We start from the raw sequence: 23353 nt of genomic DNA, 5'->3' as shown, positions 1-23353 counted from the left end.
TCCTGAGGCACAAAAGCAACAAACATGCTCTTGATTTTAGGAATATTTCAACTCATGTATGTATGATATAATACACATTATGTGAAATATGACACGTATGACGTAATGAACACGCATCAGTATTACTTGCTAATTCTCCAGTTTCTATATCAACCATATCAACCGACAAACTGTCGAAAGACTTGAGCGATTTATTTTTTTATTGCATGACCTGGATACAAAGTCCTTCAGTCGAAAACATGGTATACGTACTTTTTTAAAATTTATTGCATGACCTGGATACAAAGCCCTTCAGTCGAAAACATTTTAACATTAACAAAAACAAAACCAAGATTTAGAATTAGAACAAATTCAAATTAAGTAATTATTTACATAAATTGGATGTTAAAAATTTAATTTTTACCGTACTTATAATAAACTTAAGAGTGGGAAAAAAACTCATTATTGGATAGTAAATCCTGAAATGGTTCGAACCGAGCTAGTTCATAAAAAGTAGCTCGAGTTGACTCGTTGTGGGAGTAACTCGAGTTAATCGAGTTAAATAACTCCTCATCTCTACAACTGCGTCATCTACTCGTGTCACTGTCAATTACCAAATCACAAATTAGAAAGATTGTACCAAATGAACGTATGGATCATGCAAAAGAATTTCACTTTTATTGTACTAGAAATACATGAATGCTGGCTAGTTTAAATTAAATAAAGTATTTAAAAAATCTACTAATTTCTTAAAAGGTAACTTCTGTTTTAAAGGTGAGAAAACACATTTTTACTTGTAAGTTCTAACCTCTCTGCTTGATATTTAAATTAAGTGATTGTTACTTTCCAGGCGGATATGCATAAAATATTAGAGTTTCAATCTGTAGTGCTGGCTGCAGGCCGAGGGTCCCGGCTACCTGATGTGGGCGGAAACGTCTCAAAATGCCTGCTACCTGTTGGACCATACCCAATACTATGGTACTCATTGAACATGCTGGAAAAAATTGGTTTCCAAGGTAAATTAGCCGCAAATAGAGCTATCAGTATCGTGTTAAATAGAGAGCATGTTGTAGTTGATAACAACAACCTATTGAAGGATAAAAAGTAAGAGAGTGTAATTTTACAGACATTGCCAGTAAATCACTTGCTCTTTAGTAGCAGTACAGTTCCTTGTGAAAGAGTTTGTCCAGGCAAGTACCTTACCTATTTCTGCCACCAAGCAGTAATGTCAGCATTACTGTAGTTTATTTCGAAGGGTAAGGGTAGTGGTGAAATTACAGGCACACAGGACTTACCAACTTATGTCACTAAGTGACATGCGCAGTGGCAATTCCCCTCAGATCTTTGTGATTTGTAGCTATGAGTGACACTGCAACTGTTATGGATGACCATGCTGCTTACTACCTGGTGGCATGGCTTGCTTCTCCCGTCACTGGGTATCATACACAAAATTGCCACTTGGTTGACTGGCAAAGGTTGAACACAAGCACTGTTGTAAAAGCCTAGAGAGGTCACTGTTAAGTCCTAAGTACAATATAAAAAGCAAACATAAATATTGCTTTTATTGCACAACAATTTCACAGACTTAATATTCGCACTCCTCATATAAGAATGGTATAAGTGAAATTACATCAAAAATGTTTATTGCTTCATTAGATACAACTTAGAGCATATAGGACGGGAGGCACTTTATTAATGTTATTTCTCGAACAAAACTTTCTGCCACTTATTGGGGCGGGGGGGTTGTAAGACAAACAAACAGGTGCACTCAAATGCAATATTGAGTTATGTCACTATAGTCTCACACATATTAAAATCAACAACACTAGCTTATTTTTACAAATACACAGATAAAACACACATTCATGTCATGTCGATACACAGAATAGGCCTATAAAAATAAATCAATTCTCACGAATATAATATATATGGAAAGTTATCGATGTGATAGTGTCGATATGTAATACATACTGGTTAATCACTTACATATGAAAAATGTAATTCCACTCTTGTCTAGACTGGATGTAGAGGATTTGTATTTGCAATTTTTTATATAGTGTAACAGTGGTATTGTTTTACTTAAATTGTAAAGTCATTGCAGTATTGTTTAATTTTGTTTGCCACAATTCAAAGGCCCAAAAATTATCCATATTCAGCTTCTACTGGAAATAACAAAATGCACCATATTTGCTTCTCATGAAAAGTACTTGTGATGGAGTAGTCTTAATGTCAATATTAATTAATTTTATAGTATTATGTTGAATTTTACACAAATTCATTTCAAGTAATAAGAGTTGTGCAGATACATAGGTACATACAAGTATTATAAATGTGAAAATGGTTGTGTCTCTCTGTTGGTAGTTATGGCGTGCTGTAAGAAATGTATCGATGTTTCGAAGTTCTAGATTCCAACTAAACATAAACTCAAAGTTTCAAAATCTCGAAAACCGATTTACAACAAAACCGTTTTGCTTTCAGGGGATTTTGGTTGCTTATTACAAAGAAAATAATAAGTTAGTTTGTTTTGTAATATTCCTAAAATAAACTTAAAAAATACATTTGGGATTACAAAAATTCGAGCAAACATTATTTCGGGCAAATGTATTTTCGGACTTCTGATTGATAATTCCAAACAATAAAATTAATACAACAATATTTTGTTAGTTATTTATTACTAACATTTAATAAAAAGTCATTTTAAAAATAAGATTAACATTAAATCAACTCTATAGTTTCTTTGTTCTAAATCTAAATATTTCAATCGCTTGTGGTTCGAAAATTGAAATTGACGTAAGGGGTCTCTTTCTGTCTTTTGCGCATATCTTACGTGTAGGGTAAGCACAGTTAGCTTTTGTAATTTAGGTGTATTGTATGTATAATTCGTATAAGTACTTTTTATTTTTTTCTTAAAGGACGGTATGATTTATGATGATTTATATTAAAACAATTAGTTACAATTTATTTTCATTATTTGTAATTTATTACATTATTATTTAATATACAATACGTATTATTTAATATACAATACGAAGGAGAAATCAATTTCGAATCTATCGAAAAAATCGGGGCTAAAAAGCACGGTCGCTTCTCTATAAATAATGGAAAAACAGCGTTCATGAAGTGTTGCATTTTTTGTCTGTGGTTGCCTGTCGTTAATTAAGGAACTTCATAGGCATGCTTATGTCAAATGTATAGTATATTATTTTCTATTTTTTTTTTAGTAATAATTTTGGCTTGGATACAAGTCCTTTGAGCCATGTCTTCGTTTAATTATGTTTCTGTAAATATGGCCGCCACAAAGGGGATAGGCAATTTGAGGCGGCGTACTTGGATTAGAACGGGCCGATACGGGTATTTTAGTTCGAGATTCGTATAATTTCGCGTTTTAATCTTCGATTAAGGCACAATAGCACTATCCTATTCCACTTTAAACTAGATTTCACAAAATAATAGAAAGTCAAAATAAAAACGACACTTTTCCCTCCAAAAGGCCCAGAGCGAATCAAATATTTTCTATGTAATCGATAAATTCAGTCAATGTGATCATTTTAAAAAACGTGTTAAAATAGAAAACTAGTAATTAATGTTTAAAAATAGAATAAACGGAATGTAATTCCATCCTTGGCTAGACTGGATGTAGCAGAGATTTTTTTGCAAGTTTGTATGTCGCAAGACGACATTTTTCATGGAGCACTTGTCGCGGTGAATTCGATAATGCAAATGAAAAAACATCTATTCGAGAGTAGTGTTTATTGTGCGATGGTTGTTTTGTGCTTGTACCTTGACAGAGGGGACTGCCTATCAATGACGCCTCCAGTCCTATATGCTCTAAGATATACAAAATAAAACTCACATCCTCTGTACAAGAATTGGAGAGGATGTGGGTTATATTTTTCTGTATCCAATGGAGCAATAAACATTTTTGACATACTCCACTTATGCCATTCCTCCGTGAGGGGTGCAAATTATTATATTGGTTAGTAGGTAAAGAACTGTGAATGCCAAATAGTATGTTTTTACAATGGGGAGAAATAAAAAGAGAATGGGGCACTTAATTAGACTTATTTTTTGCATTTAAAATTAGACATTTAAAATCAATCTTCAGATAAAATATGATAAATAACAAACAAGACAGTAGGACTCAACATCTCTTACCATTGTGTGATTTTTAGCATTCTAAATCTATGTTTGTAAAAACACCTAAATACTTAAAGTCGTTTGTTTACCTCTCACCTACAGATAGTTATTTTTCAAGTTGCAAAACAACTTCTAATTTGATCAGCTATTTAATATTGATGTTTAAGTGCATGTGTTTTTTTGCAGAAACAATGGTTGTGGTCTTAGATGAAGACAAATCACACATCCTTAATGCCTTAGAAAAATGCCCTTTGAAAATAAAATACGAATTAATAGTAATACCATCCGATGAAGACTGGGGAACAGCAAACTCATTGAAAAACATTAGTAACAGAGTTACTACAGACTTAGTGGTTGTTTCGGGGGACCTGATTACAAATGTGGACCTGAATGATGTACTGAATTTGTACCGTAAACATGATGCTTCTCTTACTACACTTTTCTTCAACAATGGTCCAGAAGAATGGATAGAACTTCCCGGTCTAAAATCAAAAGTGAAGCCGGACAGAGACTTGGTCTGCATAGATAGGGAAACTCATAGATTAGTATTCTTAGCTAGTGCCAGTGACTTTGAAGAGAATGTAACAATTCCTAGAATTTTGATTAAGAAATTCAACTCTATAAGCATGTATAGCAGACTATTAGATGCACATGTCTATGTTATGAAGAAATGGGTCATAGACTACCTCGTGGATTCAGATAAATTTATATCAGTAAAAGGAGAACTTGTACCATATATTGTTAAAAAGCAGTTATCGAAACCTAAAAGTCAAGTGGATAAAAAAGGTGCCTCAGAAAAGAACATTGACACTACGAAGGATATTTTCGATTTCGCTGTAGAGCATGGGTATGAACATAAAATACGAGAGATGTCATCGTTCAATGACCATAAGTTAGGCAGCAAAGGAGTATATTGTAATGATATTTTAAGGTGCTATGCGTACATACCAAATAAAAATACTTTTGGTATGAGGATTAATACACTTTCTTCATTCTATTTAGCTAACAGTAAGGTGAGTTATACTTCATTTACAATAAAAAACTGACATACGCCTTGAAGCAATACTTTATAATATTTGCAAACTAACAAAATTGGAGTTACTGAACTCAGAACTGCAAAAGAAATAACCTTTTGGAAGAAGTTGGACACATATGGCTTGTAAAAAGCTTCCTAGAATATTTTCAGCGTCGATATAAACGCGTGATTGCATCACAACTATTTATAGGCGGTTGCATCAATGCCAACGGGCGACTGCGTTGATGCAGTCGCTTATGTTGAATCATTAAAAACATGTGTCGCGATTGTATCAGGGGGTCTACTCTCGATCTCCGTCCGAAACAATTACTGCCAAATAAGCAATACTTGACCAAATGAAAAGACGCGTGATGCGAATGAAGCTTCATACTGGATACTCGTCTTTTAATTTTGGCGAATGTTACTTATTTGACATTAATTGTTTCGGACGGATATCGAGAGTAGACCCCCGGATGTAGTCGCACGTGTGTAAAGATCCATTAATCTAAGGAAACCTAAATCATGGGAATGCATGGCATTAAGAGTTCTGAACTCAGCAAAGATTAATTTTATCGCGTTAAATAGCGTACAGTGCTTCTATTTTCTCAATGTCCCTCGGCAATCATCGGATTTCCGAATTCACTCGAATATTAATTTCCATACCATTAATTATTACATTTAAAATCTATAATCATTTGTCAACCGTAACCATGGGACCTGTAAAGGCCCCGAAACGTCGGTTTGTTTGAAAAAACAAATATACGCGATTTAAATCCGGAAAAATAGTTTCATTTCCTATGTATAATCATTTGAATTTTGAACAATAGACTTTCTTGTTGTTTTGTTTTGATTTCCAAGTGAACTATATAGAGCTGTAAAACTGTTTCCCTTTTTTTAATAACATTTACTCCATGTCAATAAGCAAGTTAACAAAAATATAAAGTAAACAAAGTGTGCTTCTTTTATATAACAAAAAATTAAAAATTTTCCGGTTAATTATTTCAATTCAGTCATTATGTGAATGCATTTCTTCATCTGCATTGATTTCTTGATTGACAAGCCACAGAAACACGTTTTTGGACGATTTGAAAATAACCATTGTTGTTTTTCTTTAATGTATCGACTTATGGTAAAAAATACAAGTACACACTGTTATCTATTATGCCTGTGACTTTAGCGGCTTTTCTCCCATTGATAAGAAAAATGTAATAGCAACTCTATATGCTTCCAAGTCGAATATTTATTTATTTTTTATTTTATTTATTTATTAGATTCGCCACCAGAAATACACTATTAAACATGGACATAAAATAACACTGCAGAAATTACTCTAGTGTAAACCCAATAATAGGCAAATACAGTGTGCAGATATAACATAGTGTCAGAAGCGTTTACTGTGTGTTATGTTACATACAAACAAATGGATATGATTATTCAAAGGAAATAATGTAAATGTGGTCAAATTAACTTGTAAAATTATAGAATTGTTAGTCTGAGCAGTTATAAATATATAATAAAGTTTTAAATTTATTTAATGAAAACGAAAACAAATCGATTGAAAACGTATGGTCTATGCCGAAGGCAAAGGGCAAGTGAATAAAACCCGACGACAACCGAAAAACGAGGTTTGCCGGGGACATTGAGAAAATAGAAGCACTGTATATATATTTTTTTTAAAAACAAACCAACGTTGTAAAATTAATATTGTTTATTAAAATGTTAATTTTATGTTTTCAGATATTATCACAATGGGAAGAACTAACGGGGTCAGCGTTATCAGAAAGGTTACATCCAGACAGTGATGTTAAGACAAAGCAAATTGATGAAAGCAGTACTGTAGGAGCGAAGAGCTTGGTCAGCGAAAAGACTTCAATAAAGAACAGTTTTATTGGTGCTAATTGTACCATTGAGAATAAAGTACGGCTTTCAAATTGTATATTGATGAACAATGTTACAGTTAAAGAAGGGTAAGTGTTAAAAAAATAGATACCATTTTTCGTCTGAACCGAATAGGGTTTTTATTTGTACTTATTGAACCATCGAATTCGTCACCCACTAGAGTGTCCTTGTATGTGTGTGACAAGTGAACTTTTATGAGAAATAATTATAATAAAATAATGCCGAAGCTTTTATTTGGCATTGTTTACATGGAATTACATTTTATATATAATAGCTGCAATCTCCCCAAACTGAAATAAATCATTTTAAAGATGCAATTTAAAAGACCTAAACAGCACTGAGGTGTCGCGGAAACTATGTTTTTTTAAACTCAATATTAAGTCTGGTCCCAACGAATATCGACAGGGTTAAATTAATAAAATAAATTACTAATTAGCTAAGAAAACTCCCTAAGACAAAAGATAATTAAAAAAATAGTTTCCTTTCTACATACTTTCAATTATTTCTAATTATAACAATTTCGTGCCCAGTTGTGTACTCCAAGACTGCATAGTCTACACCGGTGCAACGGTCGACACTGGATGCAATCTGCAATACTGCCTGGTGGGACCACACCACGTTGTACCACCTACCACTTCTAGCAACCACCAGTTGCATGCCGAAACCACTGATAATATGATAACTTTGGGATAATTTATTTACATTGTTGTTAATATTTGATTAAATATATGGACGTTTTTATGAAAATTTTGCTTTTTGAACAAAGTTCTACAAGTACGCTGTCCCATGGAACCAAAGTACAATACAAGGATGAATGATTTCTAGAGAAGTGTTCTGCTCCACTCACTAATAGTGGTATCCATAGTATAAAGGCGCCTTCAAATTAGAACATAGTTTACCTAACTGGTGCCTACCGCCCCCTAGTAGGCTCTGAAGAGTCCTAGGAGGCGGTAAGCGCTTAGTAGGTTTACAGTAGGTACCGCATTTGAAAAAAAAATCCTGAATTATCTATATAAATTCCACTACATTATGTTTTTTTTCCTTGTGATTTTTTATGGTGAGCGTTGAATTTTTTTATGTTCCTTAACCTTTTACTACACACTTGTACACTTTTAGTGAACCAAAAACTTTGGGAACCTATGAATTAGACGAGTACAGAAGCGCGGCAGGAGCGCCGCTGTCGCGTCTTACGTACGTTACTTTTGCGCGTTATTTTATGGAAATTAGTAGTGACGCGACTGTAGCTTCTACAGGCGTCTAATTTAAAGGCACTCTAAGGATCGTGTTCCAGAACTCTACTCAATACTCAAGTCAGGACTTGAGTGTTGCAGTGAGCACTGAAAATCATACTCAAGTCCTTGCCATTAGGGTCGTATTTCCAGTGCTTGAAATCATACTCAAGTGTGCTCAAATCCTGACTTGAGCATTGAGTAGAGTTCTAGAATACGACCCTAAATCTGCTACTTCTCTCAACCGCACGCGGTCAGTTTTTAGATGTTTACCAATTGATCCAAGGCCCTTGCAACAAGAAAGGGGGATTATAAGAATCGCCACGTTTGGAAGTGTTTTAAAGCTACAATCTACATCAGAAAATTTCTATCAATAAATAGACTGCTACCTATCACCTGCATTGTTCGCTTATGCCTTTTCTAATTCCAGCGCACCCTATGACACATATATATCCTTTGTCTAACTTAACAACCTCGGTCCAGCGGCCACTATTCTGAGCACCATTGAGAAATCATCAAAGACTTTTATAACATATAAATGCGTGGAACATGCACACCTAAATAATGCCTAATCACGTCTTGAAAAAGCCCACGTCAACGTTCAAGGAATAAGTCTGCAGTCAGGAAATTCTACTCCTTAGCCGTTCGCCATATAAATGTGGAAGTGCTTCGTGCGAATCCTTGGAATATGCAACACAACTTCTTTCATAGTGCAACTAATTTAAGAAATCAATTTGATTTATTTTGATGGAAGTGGTCAGAATAGTGCCCCTATTAATAGGTAGTCCAAATCGTTACACTTAGGTAGTATTAGGAATTATCTAGATTGAGACCAGTAATTACAGTGACCCATAGACGCAAACCATCGCGTAATATCATAATATATTATTTTGTATATAAAGTGTTAGTTCTGCTTTCGGCCGCCAGGGGCACTACATAACTTGCAATACCTACTTAATTATCAATTAATCATTTACGCTGCCGTTAGCGACTACCAGCACCATGAAGTCTTGGTTGAGGAAGAGATAATTTAGTGGTGTTTACACACACGTGGCATATTGTGAGGTGTATATTATCCCCTCAACACAACACGAAGGACATTTCCATAGATTCTTTCGTTAATAAGAGATTTCTAACAGGGTGACATCACTGTAGGAAGTACTAAAATTAACAGCTCACGACGTAATTAGATGGTAATTAGCACACGGCACTTCCTTGCGTTTCTCAAGAGTTTACAACACATCGATTACATTTTACATTACTATGTATCACCAAGTTTGTCTAACGCGTGGAAAAATTCCAAAGTAAAGATTTATCCGTTTTCTACTAATACAATGGTGGACGTACAGATCCAGAATGGTCCAGAGATTCACTCAGCTTATTTTATTTAAAATAAGAAAAGCTCTACGTAAACTAAATTAAATAGTAATTAAATTAATAATAGTAACTTTTGAGTAATCTCAGTAGAGAGTACTGAAAAAAGCGACCTCTAAACTTCGTGGAATTACATCTATTTGCAAAGTTTTATTGAAATCGTTTACCGGCAAGTGCGCGAAAACGGTTTCATCCCCTCTTACCACCCACCCAGTTTACCACCCTCAGAGGGGAATATTTTCTTCAAATTTAAATGGGACCACTACTGAGGTACCTACATACCCTACCCTACATTTCTTTTGTATATTTTGTGTTTCTTATTTAGTATGACATATCACAAATTTTCGAGATTCTATATTTATTTATTTTTTTTTATCCAAGTATCTACACTACAGTATTAAATATGTACCAAAATCATCGAGAAAAGTTATATCCCATGCTACTTACTATTTTTTATTTAGTAAACATAAAAGTAGGATTTTTAAATTATATGAATAAAATTGGGTCCCCGCGGCAAGGTGCACAAGATGCTGGCAGCGTTCCCCCTTTGTATTACTATGCTAATGCGTTGGGCTAGGTAGCATGGGTTTCCTTGACAGTCTATTAATTTTTTCGATGAAATTTTGTACAGATGAATGATACTGGAACCCCACGGGCCAAGGGTTTCGACTCCAAAGGCTGTAAATAGGTAGTCGGTTTATCCTGGTACTTATTACTTTTTATTCTTTCCGCCAGCTCAGCTGTGGAGCCAACCCTCTTGCTGGTGTGCTGGAGATGGGGTGGGGCAAATGTGGCGTCCGACACCAGTGCCCGGCCCAAACTTCAACGGATGATAGTCATTCCGTCCGGGCGTTTGCTATCTATTCGCGACATGTCGCTTGGCTCGAGTATAACGGGCACGTTAACAATGGCTAAGGCCCGGCGGATGATGTTTATTTAGTTTATATTTTTGCTCCCATAATATGTATGTCGGAAGTAAATGTGATTATAGAGATAGGGAAATAGTTTTTAGCTGAAATGAAAATCAAAACAGAAATGAATTACGTGGTTGGACTACAATAGTACACTGTATATTAAAGGCGGTAAATAATAAATTACTAACGTGAGCATACTAGCTTCAATGACTCGAGTTTGGGATGATAAATCTAATAATTTACTAGATAAGGAAACACGTATTCGGTTACATTTGGAGATCTGAAGATTGCCGAGAGCCATACTTCCATCTTTATCATAACTAACGTTAACGATATTTTAGATAGCGAAATTTAAAAAATTACCATTTCTGTGATCAGCGAGTTCTACAACCCCCTCTAATCGATTTATTTATACCTTATTTAGTTTCACTTTTATTGTTAAGCAAAATTATCGTCACTGACATTTTTTAATAGCAAAAAAACTTTAGGTGCCAATATCTCGAAAATTACCGAAATGCAAATGAGGTATGACAAGGAGCGCATCATTTATTTCGAAATCCTGTCACTCATTGCAATGGGATATTCCTTAGGGGATGGAAAAAAATATTCCATAGTCTAAGGGATATTCCTTAGAGGATGGAAGTCTAAGGGATATTCACGTAGGAAAAATGTGTAAGAATGTCATTGACCTACCGTGAAGAATGTACATCAACATCGTAATTCTATTTCTTCACGTAATGACCGTCAATTTTTAATTTAAGTACCTAGATTGTCTATAATTGTGATTGGTGACCTATCTCTGCGAAAATTAACACAATTATCATAGATAATGAGTAATAAAAAATTACCTCATAGAGCACAGTGGCCGACCCGCGTTATTAATAACTTCAATGACAAAGCAAAATTCTTTCATTTTTAAAGTTTAAAGTTTAATTAAATAAAATTGCTCAATAAATTAGATATTTCGATGACGTAGCGGCTTATCTCAGAAATTCATAATTCATCAGAAAGATGGTTAAAACAACTATCTATCAACATATCTGAAGCACAAAGGCGACAAATTATATACCATATATCTAATGTTTAACCAATGTAAAGCTATACGTTATTACTTCCGGTACCTACCCAATAAAATTTAGTACAAATATCACCTGTGTAGTAAAGTAAATAATGAACTATTTTGGTTTAGGCTACTATTCTTGAATAGCAGATGTATTTTACTTTTAATATTAACATGTTAAACGCCAAGAAAATTTATAATTTTTTCCACTGAGACCATGGGAGACAACCTATAACCGACGAACTATGATTCCGTTTGGGCCGCCAATTCGAGGCATTACAACAGGAACAAATTTGTATGTAAAGTGACCTCTCACGGCCAGTGTAGTCAAATTGGTTGTAAGATATATATTAAACTTTAAAAAATTTGGCTACTTTTACACAGACGAGTCTATTAGCGTTTCTCAATTTAATATACATTCTTTTTCTATGTGAATTTTATAACTCTCCTATGTGATCATAAAAAAGTGTATCGACCAATTTTGTTCGTAGAAGCTTTAAACCTTTTTACGTGACCTTATTCACTAAGGGTACATTATGATGAATAGCGCCACTTAGCGAAAAGTTAGTTTGGATTTTTTTCTACGTCAACCTGTGCAGGTTTCGTAGCTATCTCAGCAGTTTTTTGGCTTTGTACTAAGCCAGAATTACCACTTTCTCGTGGTTCTTTCTTGCTTAACTCGTTTACTAATAGTCACAGCGTTTAAAGTAAAAATAAATATCAGAACATGATACTACGGGGTACCACGTTCCGCTAAATGGATCTCAAAAAACCAACTACGTATTTTACAGTTTAACTTCCACTTTTTCCAAATGCTTTCTGTGTAGTTGCCGCCTACATCTCCATAGAGAAATATCAACAACGTACTGACAAAACTCAATTATTTACATTGAACATTTTATATTGTATTAATACAAGCGCTACAAAGAGAAGTAGCGACATTTTTGTGTGCGGTACTATTTAAGTTCTACCCATGAACGGGTTAAGAGTACTGTTGGGTAATTTTCCGAAAAATTTGAAGTAGTGGAAAATTTTCCCGAAAAATTCCAGAAAAATTGGAACACTATGTATTATAGTGAATTATAAAATAAACTTGTATATCTAAAGGCCACTTAAAGAAAAACAAGATTCTAAATTATCACAACTGCGAAAAGACCTTTGGTTTATATCGTTTTCGTCGAGCAATAAAATGGCTCAATCGTTTTCGTGCAGTAACTTCAACTTTTGACAGGTATCAACATCAAATGTGGAAAATTAAAGGAAAAATTGGAAGAATATCCGGAAAAAGATTTCTTTTTCTGAAAAATATGATTTTTTCAAAATGGAAATATATGATTTTTTGAAAATGGAAAAATTTTTCCATGACCCAAACCCTAGTTAGGAAACGTATTGAAAATTTCACTAATAAGTAAATATTATAAAAGTATTTATTATAATACACCGACATCGTATTGGGCCGGCAATAGGTATTGATGGACATAACGTCGGATCAACATGTTGATCTTCCTTCTTAGCAATATAATATTATTGCACAACATTCTTGCAAATCTAGGCAGGGTTTGCGTTGTTCCACAATAGGTCATCACGTAGTCGCTTGCTTGGTCATCATGAGCATTTTAAATCAAATTGCAAGTACATTAAATGCAACAATCTTATTTATGGGTAGAGTTGATAATGGTGCAGTCGTCATTAATATTCTATAACATCACTATGTAGCTCTGATCCCAACGTAAGTAACTAAAGCACTTGTGTTATGAAAATCGGAAGCAATGACGGTGCCACAAACACCCAGACTCGAGACAATATAGAAAAGTCAGTTGTTCTACTTTGAGCCGGCCGGGAATCGAACCCGGGACCTCAGAGATGGAGATACAATGAAAACTGGTGTGCAAACCACTCATCAATGAAGGTCGTCGAAACATGACCTGGTGATCCCAACACAGTTATGGAATGACGTTATCGAACATCCTATTGTTTACAAGGCAAGAATGTAATATGGAAATTTCTTATTATTTTAATCAAGTCTGGATTTTGTTCAATTTTGTTAATTTAAATGCAAGACTAATGCGTTTCTATATTTTAGGCCTTTAAAGTCTCAAAAATATGTATAAAAGGATTTCGATATCCAATCGAACGATTGGGTTAAAATATCGAAGAGGTCTGAATCGGGGTCCTGATTAAACACAAGTGGCGATACCTATTTCCAAAGCAAAGCAGGTACTACTGTTTTGTTTTGCACTACCAGATTGAATAATAAAAGATATGCACCTCAAACAACGTGAACGTTGATTTTGCCCCAAATAGTATCCCCAGAATTTGCGGATATAAATTGAAATTCAAAATATCTTTACTCATTACGACACCACGTAAGTATAATGCTTTTCCATTTTGACTTGTACCAAAGTAATGTAATTGTGAATAAGTGTAACGAGTAGAAACTAACTATAATTTTAAAGAGTTAGTCAAGGGAAGTACTGCCACCCTACCTATTTTTGCCGGCAATGTGAGTATTACAACGTTCCGATTTTAAAGGGTAAGGGTGCTGGTGAAATTATAGATACATGACACTTGTCGACGTATGTCTCAGGGTGACGGGCGCGGTGGCAGTGCCCTTCTTTGCGATTTAAAGCTCTGAGCAGGAATGGGCGTTACAAATCGTATATAGTTATTGAAACTATATATTGTGGCAATATGGAATAGCCGATATCGTGTATCTTAGAAACTATATATCGATATTGCTCCACATCGCGTATTTTATAGCGATGCCGAATCAAGCCGAGCAATTACCGAATGGATACCACCACGAAATCATATATTTTCCAAACTATATACCGATATTGCTTCGTATCTGATATTCACTGAGTGGACGTCAACGCGAAACCATTTTTTCTGCGTCTTCGAAACTATATACTAACATTGGCCTGCATTGCTCTTGTAAAACTATATCCAATAATATACAGTTTCGAAATCTGATTCCGAATATCACTAACGGCAATATATCAACGCAGCGCGCACGCGGGCTGTATCCATGATTAGATAGTTTCAGAAAATATATAGTTTCGAAATCCGATTTCGAATATTGATATATAGTTTCGATACGATATTCAGAAAAAGCTATATTACCCATTCCTAGCTCTGAGTGACACTGCAACTGCTATGGACAGGCGTGTCGGATACCAACGGGCGCACGACTTGTTCGTCCCATCGCTTGCTATCAAATAAAAAACATGCATGTTATACATGGGTTTGAAGTGAACAAAACGCTTGCGTGTTTTATTTCGATGCCCACGCCATCTATTGGCATTTTGGAGTAAACACTTAATATTATAATAAAAAATATTTATTAGATTTACCACCTGTGTGGTAACGAATCCTTATTTTCTATACTCGATATAGAGTTGCAGAAATAATCGGCAGAGTTTAACAAATTACAACATTACATAAGTATGTCAAAACTCTTAAGTATACAAGTTACTTTATTGCATTTTGTAAGTATCTTGCGGTAGAGTTTCATAAATGCATGTAGCATTGCACTGCAACCTCTTAAAGACTAATTTAGAAAACTCAATTATTCAATTCCATAATCTATTTGCAAACTACTCCAAGTGCTTAAAAACTTATTACTAACAACACTATATCGCAGGCTACATTTGCAAAAGTCGTAACTTCATTTTTAGATGTAATTCCCTTTTTTTACACTTCAAGCTAAATATCGAGCAATTAAAGCTTAAAATATACCTTTTTTTAGTCATAAAATAAAGGTATAATCATAGATTGTCACAGAATTATTTCAAGTAATACCGTTTTGGTGCTTCTTTAAAATTTACATTAATGAGGTTTACGAATTTAGCTAACGATATATAATAATGTTTCATAATTTATTATATACATAAGTTTCGTTGAAGTGAATACAAACCTGTAAAACAAGATTGGTTTTTTTAATTGAACAATAAAGTGACATACGAGTGGAACGTTATTGAATCTTCGTAACTTATTGTTCAGTCATACGACGTATTACAAAAGATTGCATTAATTACGTTGGGATATGAAAGTCAGCATGAAACGGAACGACTTTGCAGGAACAAAGATTATGTTCCAAAAAATTTTTGTCATTTTACACAGATTTTTTAAAAAGTTATTATTCCTTCCTATTAAATATATTATGTGATCCTTTTTTTCCATCCTTTAAGGATCCATGTCCATACACAATTATAAAAATGTCAAAGGCAAACGGTTGGCTGCGATTCAGATAATACCTTCAAATAAAACTTGGTTCGAAAAGAATGCCATTATATTTAGGAACACCATATATTACTCAATTGTGTAGGTTACGCATTGGTCATAGTAAATTTTCTGCACATTTAAGAAGACTTAAATGACAATTCAACTCGTCTTGCTTCTTTTGTAATAGTTGATTTTCAGATTTAAATCATTTATTTTTTTGTTTCATATAAATAGCGCAATTAAGGTGCCTTTAAAAAGATGATCAGCTCCTCAGAACTCCCCAAGATGCTTTTGAAGCGTTGAAAATTTTACTTTATTTACTTTTCTTTTAATTTCATAATTCATATTTTTCCTAATATTTCATTACTACATTGCATTTTTTTTTGTTCAATTAGTATTATTTTTTAACATTATCCTATTAAAAGAGCACTTCGGAAGTTAATCAGTAACGTAAATATAAACTATAATAATTTTATTTTGATAATGATACGTAAGTGTAAATACGTATACGTACAACATCACATCATCACCTTTTCGTGTGTATTTTTAAATTTTATTTATAAAACTAGTTTACGTTGCTGGGCTTGTTGCCAAAACCAATAAATTAAAAAATCCTCCTCATTTTTTTTCTCTACATTGACCTTGTTAGCGCGTATAGAGAAAGAAACCTGTCATCGCTGCAATACAAAATATACGAAAGCAAAATTGCATGTAAATTGAAGTTGTTTAACAGCAAAATATAAGTGGAATCGCTTCCATCCATACAACTCTACTCACATATACAACAACGTCCTTAAATTATTACTGCGCCCGTCACCCATGAGACATAAGTTGACAAGTTCCATGTGCCTGTAATTTCACCAGCACCCTTACGCTTCAAAACCGGAACACAGTAATGCTGACATTACTGCTTGGCGGCAGAAATAGATAAGGTGGTAGTACTTCCCTGGACGAACTCTTTCACAAGGAGCTCTACAGCTAATAAATCTGCAACAAGCTCATAGAAAAATTCGTAAGGTCCGCCAGTTCGTTCCGTGGATTAGTTGTTAGTTGGCATAGCATTAGACACGGTTTGCTAGAAGACGTCGGTTTGAATCCGGCCGGATCGAAGGCATTTTTTCTGTGTGTTAGTGTTCGATTCTTGTATTAATAATTATGTGTGAACGTTACTGACTCTTATAGCCCTTTTAAGATGTTCGATGTACAAGAGACCCTACTACTCGTATATCACCAAAAGCTGATTCAGTGTGTTTAAGACTGCTTAAACTAAAAGATAAAAACTAGGTTGTGATTTATCTTTTTAGCTCTTAGAGCACTAGACTGAGATTAAATAGTGCTTTTAAGTGGTAATATAGAGATATCGGAATAATTAAGAGTTACAGACGATACCGCCATTTTTCTTTACAAATATAACCTGAAAATGCTAGAAATGTAATGGAAACATAGTTTAATTTATTGTTCAGTCTTTATTAAATATAAGATCTACTTTTTTCTTTTTTTTTATCGGGGGAAATGTTTTAAGGAGCCCGGGAAGGCTCGAGGGTTATGTGAGACTGACCCTCCGATGGAGGGCATACCTACTATCAACCCCCGGCGCACCCTCTTGGCCGGGTGTTGTGGGCACCGTGGGATCCCGAGGATTCTACCACAACGATGCCCCCGGCCACCTTGGCTTTTGCCAAATTTCCCGCGCTAAAGAGGGGAGGGTCGGTCGCTTAACCCATCCCCCTAGACGGGTGAGACCGTGCAATGCGGGCAAGGGATCCCCGTCTCTTGTCCACTGGCCTCACTAAGGAATTAGGCGAGCAGCGAACTGCACTCGCCTTCTTCCCCGCCGCCTGCGCCGGAGCGGGTTCGCGTCGACTGCGAATTCGCGCACCCGTTGCGCGGCTTCCTTTTGCGAGATGACCTCCTGGCAAAAGAAGACCACTGCCTCTCACGATTCCTCGTCGCTTAGCATGGCAGATACCACGCTAGGCAGCGAGAGATCTTCCCCTATAGTCGCTACCAGAGCTTGCGTTGCGCACTCCAGCGATTGCACACCTCTAAGGTGTGTTTTGCCGTATAGTCCGCATCGCCGCACTCATGGGAGGACGTTGAGGCCTCCCTCTTGGCGACTTTGTGCAAGTAGTGCCCGAAGCAGCCGTGCCCGGACAGTACCTGCACAAGCCGGTACGTTGGGAGCCCGTGTCTCCTATCGACCCACTGGAAATATAATATCTACTAATCTAACCTAACCCGTTAAGTTAACAAAATTAGAAAAAAAATATAGTATTTTTATATTTAAGATTTCTATTAAAACGTAAATATATTTAAGACGCTTCGAAATTGAGATGTAAAATATCATATATAATAACTGAAAATGTACAACCGCAATAGTATGTCACTTATCTACTTAATAATATAGTTGTTAGTAATTTCATTCCGTTGCCATTACGATCACGATATTAACACACAGAACGCGCGTTGACATAATGTTTCTATAAAATTGCGTCCAAATAGTACACAGTACCACGCAAAGAGTTTTTTGTCATTACTTCAGCGTATTTTTATAGCGATGTAAAAAAACATCAAAACATCTTACAGGTTCCATAGAACTTTCAGCAACAGCAACTATGCAGTGAATCTGTTAGTCGAGAGGTCCTGAATTCGATCTGCACCACTGAACCTTTTTCATAATTGTTTATTTGAAAAAAACACAGGATGTATATAGGATTTGACATGTAACAAACTAATAGTTTCGTTTTATCCACCCAAATATTAGGCAAACATATTGAAAGTTTACATTTACTTACATGTGCATGTACTACAGTCTACAGACTAAACCAAAACTCAAATAATTCTTTATTTCATAGATAAGTAAATTACACTTGACATCGTCATAATGATTAAACTCTGAGAAGAAGGAGCAAGAAACTCTAAGGGTCGCTCTTTATAAATATACCCACATTGAAATACGTTTATCGTTTACAATATTAATTTCACACATCATAAGTCGAGATTATTTATATATTTATTCAGGACATTCCATATAGAAAAACACTACACATTAAATATCGAAAATAATAGCTTAAAACTAAGTGCTTCTACACTTAAGGAACATCACAGCATGCAATGACAACAATACGCTATGAAATATTAACAAAATTATTGTTGTTTTAAATTATGCCAATATATAATTAATCTATCTACTTATAAAATCGATATACACAAAAATTTAAATTTAAAAATATTAAAATATAAATTTGGGAGAATTTACTAAGTACTATAAAATTAATTGAAATGTAATTTATGTATTTATAATATCACCCAGCCTTCTTTTGTAACTGTTTAAACCAAGACCAATGTCCAAATCATGTGATTTGGAAAGCAAGTTATACGTCCTGCAGAGCCTTGACGAAAGAGTGAAATGACTGAGATTCGTTTTTGAAACTGGTACGGCAAAAAGTTGTAAACGCTTTTCCTGAGCAACCTACAAGGGGTATTAAATAGCAACATATTCAATAACTCAGGGCAATCTAATGATAACATAATAATAACGAACTACCAATCTATAAGAGCTGAACGAGCCACTACTACGAATTTTTGTCATCCAAATACTCAGAAGCTGTATAATAACCTTTACAATAAAGTTTTAAACCTCGTAAATGGCAAATTTTGATTATCACTCGGAATCTTATTATAGAAGCTCCTACGTTGCCCCTTAATGACTAAAACTACCTACATACTAAATACGAGCAAAAAAACTGGTCGAGCGTCTTATAATATAAATAAACTACATCGATGGATCGATTTCATACGCACTAAGTATACAAAGGTTATGTCATTGACGTCACTAATAATGTTTGCAGTGATTAATGAGCCAATTTTATTAATCAATATTTAGGACTTTATAACATCTACGTTTATATCCTCGCAAATAGATCACAAAACGCAGTTAAAGACGCTTTAAGAAACTTAAAATTGTCATAGACACTGTCACAATTCAAGATGTTATTAAATCATATTCTATAAAGTTATCAGTTATCACTAAACCCTCGACTATACATGTTTTAACTGCCTACGTAATCACAACATTAAAACCGCTGGTTGTTGGTCAAGAAGAAAAAAGACGTTACAATGATTGTACCACTGTATGTAGGTTACTTTACATAAAAAAATAATAATAATGCACATAAGAGTGAGTGCTGTATATGTTGCAATGTCTTATACAACTCATGCAGCGCATCTGATAGATAGTTGCGAATGTAAGTAGGAAAGGACCTAGATTTCAAGTTGGTTTACCATATCCAATATCTTACACTATTGCATATAACTTACTTTTGTATACCGTTAAGTACTTTACGATACTTATTATAAGTTACCACACATATAATAGAACAGTATCATGATGTTAATAATAATAAAGCTTTATTTCAGACTTTACAAAACAGGATAAAACTTATAATGTTAGACGCATACTACAATTTATTTTCTATTTATTTTATTCTTAATTTAATATTTTAATTACGTATCAGTCAATCGATCGATCTTTGCGATTTAAAGCTACGAGTGCCACTGCAACTGTTATGGATAAGCGTGTCACTTACCACCAGAGGCACTTGCTCGTCTAGTCACTTGGTACCATAAAAAATCTTCGATTTCGAATAAAGTTAAACGTTATTTAGAGACTCAATAGTTTTCTCAGATAGGTAGTTAGTATATTTCTGCGATTTCAGCGATAAATACAGGGCTCTAAATTATTAAGATAGTTATTTTCTTTGATATTTATCATGATAATTTGCCGATATACATATAATACCATTATTCTATTACGTCTTAAACTTTTTACTAGAAACGACTAAGTGTGGAAACCATAAACACGAAGAAAAATCTTTGGGAAAGCGAGTTGGTTTGCGACTTTCTTTAGATTGACATTTGACACATTTTTATATGTTTCTGACATAAATCCATGGCAATACATTTTAGTGGTAGCATTTTGTTGTTGTTTCTATCAATTTCGTGAATATCAAATAATTATCAAAATACATTCATCAAGAAGCCTCCTCCGGGTGCTTCCACCTTTCTCTGTCTCTAGCGGCTCTACTCCATACCACGTACCATTAAGTGATAGTCAAATTTAAATATAAAGCTATAAATATTCCATTAAATCCCGCTAACTATTTGCTTCTACGTCTTTCATACATACATTCAAGGCTGAACAAAATACATGCTATGACTTAATTAAAATATAAATTACAGAATACTTTCTTACATATTCAATAGTAATAGAACTCCGTCTGAGAGAGTTCGTCCAGGGAAGTACTGCCACCTTACCTACTTCTACTGCCAAGCAGTAATGTGAACTTTACTGCTTTCCGGCTTTCAAGGGTAAGGGTGCTGGTGAAATTACAGCACATGGGACTTGTCAACTTAAGTCTGAAGGTGATATGCGCAGTGGCAGTGCCCCTCATATCTTTGCGATTTAAAGCTCTGAGTGGCACTGTAACTGTTATGGACAGGCGTATAGCTTACCACCAGGCGCACAACTCGTTCGTCTCATCTTAATATTATAAACATATACAATATAGAAAATGCAAAATACGGAATTTCGGAATAGGAATCTCATTTATTTAAAATACAAATTTCCAAACATTAATCATTACCATTAACCGGACATCGCGAAAGTACAAAATACATTTTTAAAAAGTAATTTAAATAAAATATCAAAGCCACGGGTGATCATACGTCAATAGTGCTTTTATCAAATGCAAGACACAAAAATAATAACTACATGAAATAAATTATCTATTTATATTGAAATTTTATAACTCTCCTATTTAAGCGTAAAAAAAGCTATCAAATAATTTCGTTCGCGGAATCTTTAAATCTCCCTCTTGAAAAATTGTCATTTTGCAGATTTTTTTTATAACATCAAGTGACAGGGCGACAAGTCGTGCACCTAGGGCCTACCACAACCTCTTAAAACAATGTTACTTTAACCTTACCTTGACTTTTCGTACCAAGACGCGCTTAAAGTAAGCTTATTATAATGTTAAACTATGATGTTTTATTGGCAGTTTTGTAACTATTCATTCGTACTATGACGCGACTTTAACATTCAAGTAATATTGTTCTTATGTCAAATGTCACAATCTTAATATAATTACTCCGATGCAGTGGAAACGATGTTATTTTCGAATTTATTGTCTAAATATTGATTTGTAATAATTAAAAGTTAAGTTGAACTTATTTATTTACATAAATCTCTTCAATATTTTGTTTGTTTTTTTATTTAATTGTACATAGGAAATCATTTCTCGTTAAATAAAAATGCGCGATGTTTATTTCGTAAAATTATGACAGCGACATCTGTATGCTCCTTGGCGACTCTAACAATTGACACTAGACTATAATTCCGAATTCACAACGTGACTATCAAGGCTCAGCTTGTTTTATTTATTTTTCTTCATGAAAATGCGGAAAAATAATTGAAAACAACGAAATTTTACTAGATTTTATTATTACATACTGTTCTTTTTTAACAGTTAAAATTCTCTGAATGTAAATAATATTAATAGGGGCTTTAATTAACAGGGGTAAGTATTAACAAGTGATTGTCTAAAAAACATTAGCGATTGTTCAAATTTGTGCCCGCGACAGTGCTGCTCAGGTTGAAACGCACCAGTTGCCATTAGTACGTCATGGGAGCGTGTTATGTGCGTCTATTTTTGGCAGGTAAAGATTTTTTTCACCTTACGATTTCTTAATTTTAGTGCAGAATAATTGATTTTGGCGTGTTATTATTACGTGTTATAAGCTGGTTTTATTCTCAATAAAACTACATGGCTTTATTAATGCCATTGTAAATTATTTTTAGCTATGATTTTTTTAATTGAAAAAGTATCCATGGGGCTAAAATTAACAAAACAGACGGGGCAAGTATTAACTAGTTAATTCTTACCCCGACGTTGGGCTAGTATTAAGAGGGAGTCTGGATTTTTTTTTACATTATTTTATTTTATGTATACCTTTTACAATTTTTTTTTGTTACAAATTACAGCATGAGGATGAAAAACTACTCAAGGCTTTGACTTCCTTGAAGGATTACGAGTCAGCTGCTCTTGAAATAATGGAGAAGAAAAGAAACTACAGGGAAACAGCCACAGAATTTCAACTCCGCTACGTCACACTGTTCAAATTTGTGCTAAAGAGGAAAGCAGGAGTCGCAGTAGAAGTGGCTATGTGACATAACAAATTTAATGTCTAGTGAACCAGTGGCTGAACCTTCAAGCATGTAAAAATATAAGTACTGTATACCAATTTGAAGTGTAAATGAATCTGAGGTGAGAGAATAAATGCCTAGGGAAACGGTTGCTGGACTATGAGTGGTAGAATGTTTTCTAATCGAAATCGTAAGACCTCTGCCAAAATCTCAGCCACAAATTCAATTGAATCGTAAACCCACGAGAAAGTTTGTAATCAAATCTTACCGACACACCCAAAAAACAAGCGCTGGAAGAAGAAAGAAAAAACAGAAATT

General features: G+C 34.4%; 1 protein-coding gene across 1 annotated transcript; it reads left to right on the top strand.

Moving 5' to 3' along the window:
• The first annotated feature begins 678 nt into the window (after positions 1 to 678).
• LOC113236788 (translation initiation factor eIF-2B subunit gamma) lies at positions 679 to 7759 on the top strand. The gene is made up of 5 exons (XM_026472966.1): positions 679 to 753; positions 830 to 995; positions 4303 to 5129; positions 6869 to 7098; positions 7561 to 7759. Exons 2-5 carry the CDS (start codon positions 836 to 838, stop codon positions 7721 to 7723), a joined length of 1380 nt encoding a protein of 459 aa, XP_026328751.1. The 5' UTR covers positions 679 to 753; positions 830 to 835; the 3' UTR covers positions 7724 to 7759.
• The last annotated feature ends 15594 nt before the right edge of the window (positions 7760 to 23353 follow it).

Source organism: Hyposmocoma kahamanoa, unplaced genomic scaffold (genome assembly GCF_003589595.1).
Source record: "Hyposmocoma kahamanoa isolate Upper Pololo Valley unplaced genomic scaffold, ASM358959v1 92, whole genome shotgun sequence".
Taxonomy (NCBI): Eukaryota; Metazoa; Arthropoda; class Insecta; order Lepidoptera; family Cosmopterigidae; genus Hyposmocoma; species Hyposmocoma kahamanoa.
This window is presented reverse-complemented; position numbering and strand designations above follow the sequence as displayed.

Bases quoted from the DNA above. Each gene is read 5' to 3' on its own strand.
- LOC113236788 (XM_026472966.1), top strand. From the start codon at position 836: ATGCATAAAATATTAGAGTTTCAATCTGTAGTGCTGGCTGCAGGCCGA. The intron at 996-4,302 runs GTAAATTAGCCG...GTTTTTTTGCAG, and splicing joins GGAAAAAATTGGTTTCCAAG to AAACAATGGTTGTGGTCTTA. The intron at 7,099-7,560 runs GTAAGTGTTAAA...TTTCGTGCCCAG, and splicing joins AATGTTACAGTTAAAGAAGG to TTGTGTACTCCAAGACTGCA.